Source organism: Platalea leucorodia (assembly GCF_965183815.1).
Source record: "Platalea leucorodia genome assembly, chromosome: 3".
Classification (NCBI taxonomy): Eukaryota; Metazoa; Chordata; class Aves; order Pelecaniformes; family Threskiornithidae; genus Platalea; species Platalea leucorodia.
Genome location: NC_138825.1, coordinates 117,904,014 through 117,916,958, shown reverse-complemented (window position 1 = coordinate 117,916,958; position 12,945 = coordinate 117,904,014). Strand labels below are relative to the sequence as shown.

Below are 12,945 nucleotides of genomic sequence, written 5' to 3'. Positions count from 1 at the left end.
TTACACTCCAGGCACCCGGGTCCAGTTTCCTCATTTAGATGCAACTTCAAACACGCTGAAGGACGAGTCTGTGCTTCTGCTACCCCTTTTTCTGCCTTTAAGCACCCCAGCTTATTTTGCTTTTTCAAAATTACCTGTTTTTTTTTTTTTTTTTTTTTTTTTTCCCCAGAATTCCCACAGAAACTGTGAGGTTTGGACAAGCGTGAATGACGAACCGAAGGAAACCCCCAAGCCGTGCGCTTCTTGTTCCCGCCTTTCCCTAGCTGGCGACGGCCGCCGGCCCTCACTGGCCGCCTCGCCTGGGGCTGGGGCTGGGGCGGCCCCGCCAGCCACCGGCCACCGCTCCGGCGGGAACGGCCGCCCCAGGGCCGCGCCGCCAGGCAGGGCAGGCGCCGCCCCGGCTGGCCGCCTGGGAAGGGCCGGCCCCCTCCCTCAGGAGTGCTCGCACGGCCGCCGCCCTCACGGAGCGGGGCGGCGGAGGCGGGAGGCGGGGCTGCCCTCAGCCCACCCCGCGCAGCCCCGGCGGAAGGAGCGGCCCCGCCGCGCCCGCCCCCTCCCGCCGCCGCCCTGCGCGGCCTCGCCGGCTGCTTCCGCCCGGTTTCGGCAGACGCGGCCGCTATGCTGGGTGTCGGGGAGCCTGCGAAGGGGGAAGGTACGTGCCTCAGCGGCGCGGCGCTCTCTCCGCTCCCCGCCGCCTCGGGGCGCCGTGCGGGGCGGGGGCAGCGCGGAGGGGCTGCGCTCCCGCCGAGGCTGGGCCGGGGTGGCGGGGCTGGCCGGGCCCCTCACGGCTGCCGGGCGGGCCCTCGCCTCCCTTCCCTGCCCTTCCCCTGCCCGGCGGGCGGCGTCGGGTCCGAGGCCCCTTCCTAGGGCCTCGCTGAGCCGCTGGGCAGGCACCTACTGCCGCTGCGGCAGCCGGCGGCGGGGCTGAGGCGGTGCCGAGGCGGTGCCTCCCGAGCAGCGAAGCGTCCCCTGGCCCTTAGGCAGCGGCCGTGCAGAAGTCGGGTTCATAGAATCGTGTTCTGCTAAGTAACGGCGGTGATTTCCAGGCGTAAGGTTGAGGGTGGAGTAGCGCACCCCATGCAGTAGGCAATGCTTCTTGCGTGCTCCCTTGACTTGTTTTTCTTGGGTTGGGAGGAGACTTTCAAGAACCAGGTCCTAAGCAATGTCTCCTTTTCCAGAAAATAACTGCGGTGATGCTCCTTGTAGTGTTTTTTCTATATGTCAGTGCTTGTTCCTGTGAGACATCTCTTGCAGCTGACTGGTGCTCGTTATCTACGCAGCAAGTTATAAAACAGGTAGGAAGAAAAAGTCCGTGACCTGGAGGGCCTATGAATGAGGAAAATAAGGTTATGAATGCTTAGAAGTTAAAAGCAAGATGAGATTTGTAAGTGGAAAGAAGTGACTTTTATTGGAGGACCTAATCTGCTTTGGAAAAGCAGAGTCTAGCAGGCGTACACACCCTCCTTCAGGAACCCTCTGTCTGTCAGGTTTGTTCTTACTGCTGGTTCCTGAGCATCATCGTTGTTAGTAAATGCAGGCTCGAAGATAGCTGCTACAAAAGAGAAAAAACACCTGTGCCAGACAGGAGGTGAGCAGCAGGTTGAGGAAGCAGTGTGAACAGTGATATGGTAAAAGAAACGATGGTAACAACGAAACAGTGTTGAGGCATGACAGTTGTTGAGGGCTTTCTTACTGGTAACTTTTTTGTTGTGTTTTCAAAAATGATGAAACAGCTTCTTTTTGTGCAACTTAAGTATAATATTAAAGCCTTATCATCAGAAGACTTGAACAGCTTGAATGATGCAGACCTTTATTTTTTAAGGTGCACTATACTCCTGGCCCTCTGGGACGTTATGATATCCAGTTAAGGTCTGAGAGTCCATCTGCATGGACCTGTTGCAGAATCTGGGTATGAATTTGTGTTTTGTGTGTCTCGGAGACTAGAAGCCTTCAATTATTAATTAGGGTTATTGCAGTTCCCTATTTTCATGTGGCGCTTACTTATGATGTCAGTGAGGGAGGTGGTCACACGTTTCCAGCACTGGGTAAGCAACAGCACTGACATTTAATATTTTCCATCGTGGTATTACTACAAGAATTGTATAAAAGCACTTGAAGTCAATGATCTTTCAAGAATGTTTGACAGTACTCTTAAGCAGATGCTTGTGAAAGAGGCAAGCATATATGATTCTTTACCTAGTCCTACTCCATAAGTATCCACTTAGCCTGCAACAAAGTGCAGCCCAGCCAAAGAACTTACCAGTAAATTTGACAAGATTTACTCTAAAGCTTCTTAATAGCTCTGTTCTTACTGTTTGTTTTTTTTTTTATTGATACTTTGATTTCTTTTAAATTACATTTTTCCTGTTATTGTGATTTATTATAATGAGGGCACCTTGTCTGGAAAAAAGGGTAGTCCCCATTTTGAATAATGTCCAGGTTATGTTTACCAAGTATTGGGAGCAGAATTTCAATGTTTAAGCTTTAGTGGTGGTGTGCATGCATTTGTACAGACAACATGCATGCAGGATATGAAGGATGGGTAGTTTTTGCTTATTTAAATGAGGCATGCGGTATAACTATGTTTTTTCTGCTCCTGACAAACCGCTGTGTGACACTGTGAATTTTCAGTAAAGTGCTTCATTAAATTCGATTCCAGCTTACACTTTGAATGATGGTATTTAGATGTCCAGTAAAGTTCGTAAACAGGTTACCTTGGGGGAACTAAGTCATTCTGATAAAAGAATACTCATAATAGGAAACAAATGCGTAATATGAAAGGTCTGAATTTAAGAGAGTCTTAAGCTTGAAACAAATCTGGAATTTCACACCAAAATACTAGCTCGAGTACATACTCGACTAGTAAAATGAATGAGAGAACTGTTTATTTACCTAGCTAGGATTGCACAACCACCGAAGGCAGCTGTGCATTGTGTGTTAAGTCCCTTGTTATCATATGTTAGGTAATCCTGATGTACCAGAACAATGTCTAACTGGAGATGTTACAGCTCCAAGTATGGCAGGATTTCTTTCCTCAGTGTCCTCCTTCCTCCTGCAGCTGCCAGTAACCATGCTGTTCTTTTGGTTCTTTCCTTTTTCTGTCTTGTCTCCTGCTTCTGTTTAGATCCTGTTCCTGTTGTCCTTTGTTTAGACAGGTTCTTTACTCAAATTTCTCCTTTTAAAAAAAGACAAAAAAACCTTTGCTGATATAAACTTTTTGTGGAAATTTTACCCTTCAAATTTTACCTCTCAAAAGAAATTGTGGCGCAAATTGGAAATAAAATGAGTATTACATGATAACTGGGTTGTTATTTGCACCTTTGATGAACACATAGAATCATAGAATTGTTAAGGTTGGAAAAGACCCTTAAGATCATCGAGTCCAACTGTTAACCTAACACCACCAAGTCCACCACTAAACCATGTTCTCAAGCACCACGTCTAACCGTCTTTTAAATACCTCCAGGGATGGAGACTCAACCACTTCCCTGGGCAGTGTCTTCCAATGCCTGACTGCCCTTTCGGTGAAGAAGTTTTTCTGTTTCCTCTCGTCCTATCACTTGTTACTTCGGAGAAGAGACCAACCCCCACCTCGCGACAGCCTCCTTTCAGGTAGTTGTAGAGAGCAATAAGGTCTCCCCTCAGCCTCCTCTTCTCCAGACTAAACAACCCCAGCTCCCTCAGCTGTCCCTCGTAAAACTTGTTCTCTAGACCTTTCACCAGCTTCATTGCCCTTCTTTGGACACGCTCCAGCACCTCGATGTCCTTCTTGTATGTAGTCATGTGTTGTCAGGTTTTTGCAGTATTATTTTGATGGGAAAAGCTGGGTCCCTGTGCAAAATAGTGATACTTCAAGGGTTGGTCTCGTTTTGAGGAACAAGCTAGCCGTTTTTCCAGCATGGTGACTTGACTTGGATCCACTTGCTACCAAAACTGTAGGTCTGAATGTCAGAGTACCAGCGTGTTCAGGCCTTCCTGCAGCACTGGTTCTGGGAGAAACTTTTTGGCTACTGTACCATTTTCTCTAGCTTGACTGTTCAACTCCCTGTCCCATCCACCCAATCAGCAGAATGATGAACATCACCATTGCTCCTTACTGGGAAGGACTTGGACTCCAGGCCTCATATTAGTAAATAGTACAGACAATTATACTACTGTAGTGACTCAGAAAGGGATCTAATACTATCTGGTATTATTCTTTGTAGTCCCCTGTTTATGTCCCTGTTCATTGATTCTTCTGTTTGATTTCCCTTGTCCTTTGCACACAGCCTATTTGTTTTCACGTCTCTGCTTGCAGTGCCTTCCTATCCTGTTTAGGTTCGTAAATGAATGTCGGAATGTACAGCTGCTGCAGTAAACATAAGAAGGAGGTGGTAAGCAGCAAACACAGGTTGAGAGATTACTGGAGAATGCTGCTGTGACTAGTAAGTTGTTCCACTGTAAGCAGACATTATTTTGACTAATTCCTTTATGCCCTTGTTAAAAAGCAAGAAAACCATCAGTAGCTAGAGAGCTAAGTTGAAGGTGAGATAAACAGTTGATGTAAGAACACATGCAAGTTGAAATAATAAAACGGCAAGAAAAAAAGTGTTTTGAATTCAGAGCATATGTTAGTCTAAGGGAGAACAACTAACGTGGAAATATGGAAGAAGCATAGAGAAATAAGGGATCGTTCCATAGGGAGATGCATGCTGAACAGCACAGCAAAGGAGTGGGGAAGCCAAATCAAAGACAGCATGATGCTAATTGGATTGGTGTACATTTTTTTTTTGCTTTGATATCTGCTTCTTGCTAGTATTCAGTATGCTCTTTGAGCCTTGCCTTACTTAACAAGAACAAAGAAAGAATAATACTCTCCATTGAGTAGTGAACCTTATTCAGATAGGAGGTGAAAAAGGAGTTATTTAACATAAGATGAAATAGCAGTTGCTTTTTACTGCTTTTGCCTGTCATTACTGCTGCTGAAAGACAGATGTTTCTTCAAATGCTTAGCTTTTGGGTGCTGTGGTTTAAATGGATATATAGGTTACCATTACTTTAAATTCTTGCATTTTTGTGTTTTGTTGAATGTTGTCCGGATCACCTGTATGACTTAAACGCCTGTCCGACAGAAATGTGGGGCTTGTAGTTTTTTTGATGTAGGAGAAGAAATAAGAGTATAGAACATACGGTTGCAGAGCCAAATACTTCTTTGACTTTTTTGCTTTTGAAAAGGTGCAAAGTTCTTGTTTTCCCTATAGATAGTAGGAATGAAATAGCAAAGCATCATCATCTTTGTTAAGTGAGCAAGCATTTTTTCCAAACCCTTAGACCACAAGCAAACCTATTTGCATGTGCATGTTTTCTCTCTTGATACCATTTTCAATTTCTTCTTGTGCATGTGTCCTTGATCATCTGTTCTTTCACTTTTTTTGCAGTATATTCTGCTATTTCTCTCTCTCCTATTGAAGCAATACCCTGTGAAAAGCGGTGTCAACTCTTCTCCCACATAATTCACATATCTGTTCAATTTTGAACGTGCTCTGTTTTGGGTAGTGATATGTGCTGAAGTTTGAAGGCCACTAATGTTTCTTTTCTCTGTATCCAAACACAAGCATGATGGGTTCTTGTTCATGAAGTATAACTTTCCCACCTCTAACTTCAGCAAGATTTTAACCCAGTCTGTAATCGTGGTGTTACATTTCAGTTTTGCCCAGTGGCTCCCAAAATACTGATGTTCAACATAATCTGCATTGAAGTAAACAATTAAATAAATTGCATGCTTTGCAGACTTACTTGTATTTGTGACAGTTTTCTCATTCTATCCATTCCAAAGTGTGATTTATTTCCCTTTGATTTTCTAGTGTAGAATTTTTGCTTTTTGCTTGGTTTTCCTGCAGGCAGCTGGGAAAGTTCATTAATAAGATTCTCTTGACATTAGTCTGCTGTTTCTGTGAAATTTGCTGGTCAGAAGAGACCTGGCATAGTTTTCTCCCTAGAAACTTTCTATACCACGAAGACATTGTACTTCAGCAGCAGCTCTTTATATTCTCTCACATAGAAATTCTATCTTTACTTGACTGAGATTTTGCTAACATTGCAGTCTAATCTCAGAACATTTATTTAAAGTATATTTATTATACCCACTTGTTATTCATCCCCACCACCTTCTGTTTATTCCTCCATGAGATTTCAGTTTTAAACTCCTCAAGATTTTCCTCTGGGTCCAATACTTTAATGCGGTATTTGGAGGGAAAGCTGTCTTTGAGAGTTACTTCATTTGTCCAGTAGATCTCAATACTATGTGCAAATGAAGAACTTTTTCTTCCTTTGGGACTAAAAAGTTCTTCTGAATCCCATTTTCTGTTCTGGAAAATACCCCACATTACACCAAATTAAACCATCCTATTTGTTTTCATGCAAATGAAACCATCATTACTTCCCTGAGTGCACTTGTTTCTTTAAGCAACGAATTTCTGGCTCATTTCTTTTTAGGTCATCAAGGTTATTAGCTTTATCATCAGGTTTGCATAGTAACTGGGAAATGGGGGAGCTGCTAGGGGTATAGCTACCACTTTCTTGTAATCTGTGGGATTCCTCACCTTAATTATGCTTATGAAGTTACTTTAAGAAAAGCCAAAACAAAGCAGACTCACACTCTTTTGGGGTCATTGTGATGTTGGTAGCTCTGAACAGTTCACAAACAGTTTGTGATGGTTAGCTCTTTTGAAACAGTGGCAGTTACCATCTGGGTATGATTAAATAGATTGACAGGACATGGTAGGACCTCTTCCGCTGTATGCCGAAATGTGTTCGATAAAACGTATTCCCCTTTCAGAATGTCATGTCTTTTTTCTTTTGGGTATGTTTATAGTTACTGGTATTGTATGAAGCCTCAGGGGACCCTCAGGCACACCAGGGTAACTTCTCGGGATTTGCTTATGCTTGCCATGACTCCAGTGCTACATGTTTCTAACTGAATGTTAAAGTTGCAGTGGCAAATGGAGGATCTTTTGATCTACCTAGTAACAAGGGACACGGACTCTTCTGTTGGAGCACTGGGCAAGCATAACTGGGGTTTTGAGACCTTTGTTAAAGGAGCTTCAGCATAAACAAAAACTGAGGTCTGTGATTGCCAAAGGAGAAACAGAGACCGGACATAAAACTTTAGTGTCTTGTTGCCAGAACTGCAATGAAAGGTCAGATGCCCTTGCCGACTATGTTGAGTGCTGTAGACCAATAGTTGATGCTTTCAAGCTTGTGACTGCTTTCATAAAGGTTGCCATTGTGCCTGATTCCCTTGGAAGTCTTTCATTTGCTCTTTCATCCTCTTGAGAGTAGTGTGGAAATCAAGACCAAGAGTGCTGTAATAGTTCTATTATGATAATTAACAAGAGCTCCTTTTTTTTTTTTTTTTTTTGCACTCTTTAGTACATGCTGAACTTTTTTAAAGCCAAAACTCTCAGTGAGATGTAAAGATTGGTTAAAAGTTATGGCGGGCCCTCCTAATCCATTTCCCCAGGGTTTTGAGCACCCTCTTTGTTGAATAATTTTGTACCAGACCAATGTAAACATGTATCATTGTGGGATCTGAAAATGTTTTCTGATTCCTTACCCCCAGAACTCTTTCACATTGTTCATACCAGAGCAAAGCACCTTGGATCCATCTATTCCTGATTTGAATTCACAAAATCCAGACCTTTCCAAGCTAACATTTTTTTGATTTGTGAGTCTTATGCTGCTTTGCTGAAAAGCTGTCTCAATAACTGGTTTTATAATGTTTGGCACTGACAAGGGACCACTTGTCCAGTACAAAATTGATACCCAGAAGTTATTTTCCTTGCTTCCCTTCCACCAGGACAGTACACACTTTCTTGGTGATTGCTACAAGGTTATTAGTGGTAAGGAAATCGAAATTTTGTGATGGTGTTGTAGGTCCAGTTCTTAAAACGAGGTTTCTTCCTACTTAGGTCTGTGCACAGTCCCCTGTATGGTGTCTCTGTAGAAGGTTCAGAAATGAAAATTGACTCCAGTTTTCATTCTGCACTTTAGCTTTTTATCCTTACAGCTCTAAGCATGAGTAAGCTGTACCCCATTTCCACGCGTTTCACAGGTACTTTTGCACAGTCATCAGTGAAATTCTCCTAGCTGTGTTACTGCCTGAGGGAGGGGGCATGGGGGGAATGACACAGGAACAAAACAAATTGAAGGCACCAAGTTGCTAGGTCGCTGAGTGATCCCTGAACATAAGGCTGCCTAGTTACTTCACTTGTTTTAGACAAAACAAGCCTGCCGCTCTGAACTGCCTTAGGTATAGATGTTTGGGTTTTATTGGGTTATTTCATATAACTACATTGCTTCGTTTGATGTGTCCATAGTGTTAACTTTTTAGCTTTGCTTATTTTTACAAATAACACCTAACAGTTTTTCTTTACTAATTCAGAACTAGTGTGAAAGGGACTAGCAGGTCCTTGCCATCATATGGCTTTGACAGAGAATTGCAGTGTAAAGTACAATGAAGAAATGTTTCAGTTTTATGTGCTGCTGCTGCTTTTCTTATACAGAATTAGTCAAGATTTGTGACTGATGTCACAATAGCTTGCAAAGTCTTTCTCCTATGTTTGCTGTTTTTCTGTAGAAAATCTGGCATCCACTGTTTATCTGTAGTTTGTCCAAAGAAATCCTTGATGAGATCTAGGTGTCCTGTGTTCCCCCCCTCCTCCCCATGTTCATCTCCGCAGGTTTTCTACCAGGTCAGTCAGTCTGTCCCTTCTGCTTCTAGTTCTTAGCTATGAGCATGTTAGTTCCAGTCTGCAAATCAAGGAGCTTACGTCAGGTCTGGATGATTCTCTTCTGGGGATAATGTTGCAGAAATTGTTAGAGACTTAGCATAGCAGGCAGCTGAAGGAATCTCACTTTCTATTTTTCCAGTTATTCTTTTGCATTGTGATATTGAATCCAGTCACATAAGCTCACCAATTAGGGCAGTGTTTCTTTTTTATTTAAGCTGGTACAGTTAATTCATGGAATACATCTAGTTCAGTTTTCTGTGTTTTTGAGGGTGTCATCTAGTTTAGATTCCTTTTCTCTGACCTATATACTTATTGTCATCTGCTGTATTCATAAAGCCCTCTGTATTTGCTAATGTGCTAGAAAAATTGGCTGAGACCCTTGTTGCACCTCACCCTTTATCCTTTTCGGGTGTTTTAGGGCCACAAGAATTGTAAACTGTTGATTTCTGGAAAACTCTGGAGAAAATTTAGTCCATTCTTCTGTTCAGCCAAATTGTTTTGTCCAGCTGAGTCTTAAAAACCTCCAACAAAAGAGGTTCCACTGCCTTCCTAGCAATCTTGTATTGCCTTCCTAACAAGGAATTTTTTTGTAATGTCTTAAACTGTCAAGACACAATTTGTGGCTGTTGCCTTGTGTTTTACCATCTGCCATTGCAAAGAAAAGTTTGGCTGTGCTGTCTTTGCAGGCCTCTTTCAAATAGCTCTAGGTTGCTATGTGATTACAGCTTATCCTCTTCTTGGCAGACTGAAAAAGCACAGTTCGTAAAGCTTTTCCTTAGAGGTCGTGCGCTCTAGGCTGCTCACCCTCTGGGTTGTCATCTACTTGATCCTCCCAAGTTTCCCTATGTCCTTCTTGACCTGGTGGGATGAACAAAACTGGGCTCAGTATTGCAGGCATGTTCTCACTACTGTTGAATAGAAGGGAAGAATAACTTCCCTCAAACTGATGGCCATGCTTCTCAAATTTTGATCTGATACATAGTTTGCCCTTGTGATTACCGTTGCATCTCTCGCTTCAGCATCGTTAGTCAGACCAGGTACACCAACCTGTTTGTCCTGTCTTTTGATTGGATAGTTTGTAGGCCAAATCTCAATCGACTTACTCTGGTTACATTATGTGGTGCTAGACTGAGCTTGTGACAATTCTTTCATTAAATACTATTTTAGATGCAGATCACACACTTTGTTATTCCCAAGTTATCTTTCAAATAAAATGTCAAGTCCAAGTAGTAGTGTAGGATGGAGCCGTTAATATGCTATCAGGACAGTTGCATAAATGATTAAGCGCAATGTGTGCAAAGGAAACTTAGTTTTACTATCAGCATTTTATTTTGGAATCAGTTGAACCAAAGATGAATATGAAGAGACTTAGTCATGAGGCAGAAGTAATCTGCTCCTTGTGCTTAACTCTGTTTCCAAATATTCTTATCTGAAACAATGACAGTTGGTCGAGTCCAGATCAGCAGTAAGACATTTAAATATATGTGTTAGTTTGTAAGTGTATGTCTAAGGTCTCATTATAGGCTTCGCTAACTAAGGGATGGTTTGTCTCATCCTGAGGTAGAAACCTAGTGGCTGGTCCCATGGTTATTCACTAATCAGTCTATCTACTGTTGCCTAGATCTTTGTACTCCTTTGTAATAGGAGTTTGCTTTCAGGCAGACGCCTACATTAAGGGTGTGTTAATCTAGTGCTCAAGTCCTACCCTGTAAGTCAAAGCCCATGTTTATGTATTCTAGCAGAAGTTTTGTTGCTAGATTAAGTACTGTTGACAGAAGCTGCCTTTGTGTAATATTTTTCCACATATGGTTAGAGAGTTTACGGGCAGGGGTTGGAGAGAAGGAAGAAAATATTGCACGTAATAAGGCCTGATTTCCTACATAGTTGCATCTCTTTCGCACTATTACTTTCTTCCATGCTGTCTCATATGAAACTCCCACTGGTCAAGTTTGTAGTTCTGTCTTCTCCTTAGCTTTCTTAGAGCTGTGGTGCAAACTGTGCCCTCTCTGCCAGCTGACCGAGCTGGTAGGCGTCTCATCTCATGAGACCTCTGCCCGTTAAATATGTTTGGAAATTGATAGGCCGTCTTAAGATATTTCTAGGGGAAACGCAGGCAATTCATGCCAAAGATAGATGCCTATAATGGAAATACTGTTCTTTAAGACTTCATTTATGAAGAGGGAAGGAGATCCAGAGGTATTTCTGAGTATTATTGATTTCATCTTAAAACAGGTCTGCGTAGTATCCTAGGAATATATCCACTGTCTTTTCTCTTATTTTCTCTTCAGTCCATTTCTATTACTAAAGGCCATAATGTTACAAATTAAAAACCCAACAATAAATAAATAAAAATCCCTCAGATATTACATAGAGTTGGTACTAGGAAACCTTTTGGGATTGTCTCAGATGGGCAGTTTTTCAGAAAATCTTTTCTTCTCTAGTGTGCCATCTTGCTTTCAGGTACTGCAACATTGTGCATATTAGAGATTAGAAGTTAAGTTAAAAACTGGACCAAAGCTACTACAAGAGTCTGTGTGAACCTGAAAAGCCTGCCACTCCAATCCAAAATGTGTTGCTGAGCTTCCTTTTTTCATTGCTTAATTTATGACCTTTTGTTGCAAATGCTACTTGTGAATGAAGAGTTGTCAGTGAGATTTCCATTTGGAGTTGTTCGGTGAAATCAGTTCAAAGTGAAACTTTACAACTGATTTTATTGGTTCATGATCAGAAACTTTGTATAAAACCTACTTTCTTGGGTAAGGACTTGTTACTTTTGCTTCTTGGATTGTAAACACCTCAGGAAAGGGATGACAAGCTAAATGTTTAATTTGGTTGTTGATGTAACTGGGTTTCTCTGTCAGAGCTGCTCTTGACTTCTTTCAGCTTCAAATAATGAAGAAATAAAAGCAGGAATACTGCATTGCAAAATATACCTTATTATAGTTTGACAATATTCGCTTCAATTACTTATGTTCCAGTCACTGTAGGTTGAAGATGATAACATGGAGAATAATGAAGTAGTAAAGATGTCTCGTTTGGCATTAAATGAACTTTTTCAGGGGGTGAAGTAGGGAGGTGGGGGAAGAAAGCTTCATCTAGAGAATTGTGCTGTAATTGAAAGTGTTAAACACTTCTTCCTTCCCTCCAGAAGCGTTTTCTGTTTGCATTAGACTACATTTTTTCCAAGTTACTTCTTGTTAGTTCAAATAAAGCATTAGCTGTCTCTTCTGCATTGCCCATTGTTTTAACTTCATGTGACATCTTCATTGGGATCTGTTCCTTTCAAGTTGTGTAGCACTGAGAATTTTCCAGTGACTATTTGTGAAGGTAGTGCCCCCCATCTCATGGTCCTGCAAACTTTGTAGATCTTAGGCTTCAGTTTACATCCCTAAAACTTCACAAACTGATTAGGAAATAGAATTTGGATCCTTGTACTCAAAAATGAATGGTCCTTTTTCACTGAGCAAAAACATTTGAAAGGCCTAACGTTATCCTTACCTAGATGCTTTTGATGTTTTAAAGGTCATGGTGGTATACAACAATATCCAGTTTTATTGTAATGTTATTTTTTGTTCCATATTACTTGATCATATTCTCATTTAGTTTGAATTGTTTATCCTAATTCCATGTGCTGATGGATTGCTGCTATGTAAGTTATACACAAAATAATGTCTTTTGAACTCGGGAAAGATCGTCATCTTGAATAACATTAAAAGTGGTTGCGCTTTTGTCTGTTAATTTCAAGATGAGGCTTACTAAAAAGTTTTCTTGCAGTGGCTTCATACGAAGTCATTGAGAGTTCCTTTGGAGAACTGCTGGCCTATAATCTTGGGATTTTTTGCTTACCGTATAACATAACATATTTCAGTCAACTTTCATGGTGTACTAGGTAGAGACACTAAAGACTAGTCTTTTAGATTAGTCATCAGACTTAATCAGGTTTTTTCCCCTTCTGTGTGACTTGAATTACAGTTTAGTTAAATTTGAAACAGTTAGGTTGGACATCTTTTTCCGTTATAGACGGTCATATATTGAACAAAGAATGCATAGTCATTCCTGTAATAATTTAGCCAAGTTTTTCAACTCTGTTTAAGCCAGATCTGTTGCTTCAGAAGCCTGAAATGTGGTTCTTATAAGACTGGAAATATTTTGTAGAGCTTAAATAGCCCTTGAA

The 12,945-nt window shown here is 41.7% G+C and overlaps 1 protein-coding gene across 1 annotated transcript in view; it reads left to right on the top strand.

Annotated features, from left to right (window-relative positions):
- Nucleotides 1–618: 618 nt before the first annotated feature.
- Nucleotides 619–12,945, top strand: part of LDAH (lipid droplet associated hydrolase) — a gene marked incomplete at its 5' end in the record, with an annotated part of 122,002 nt that continues 109,675 nt past the window's right edge. The window contains one exon of the mRNA XM_082305435.1: nt 619–652. Coding sequence (XP_082161561.1) covers nt 619–652 — 34 coding nt within the window. The remainder of the gene's footprint in view (nt 653–12,945) is intronic.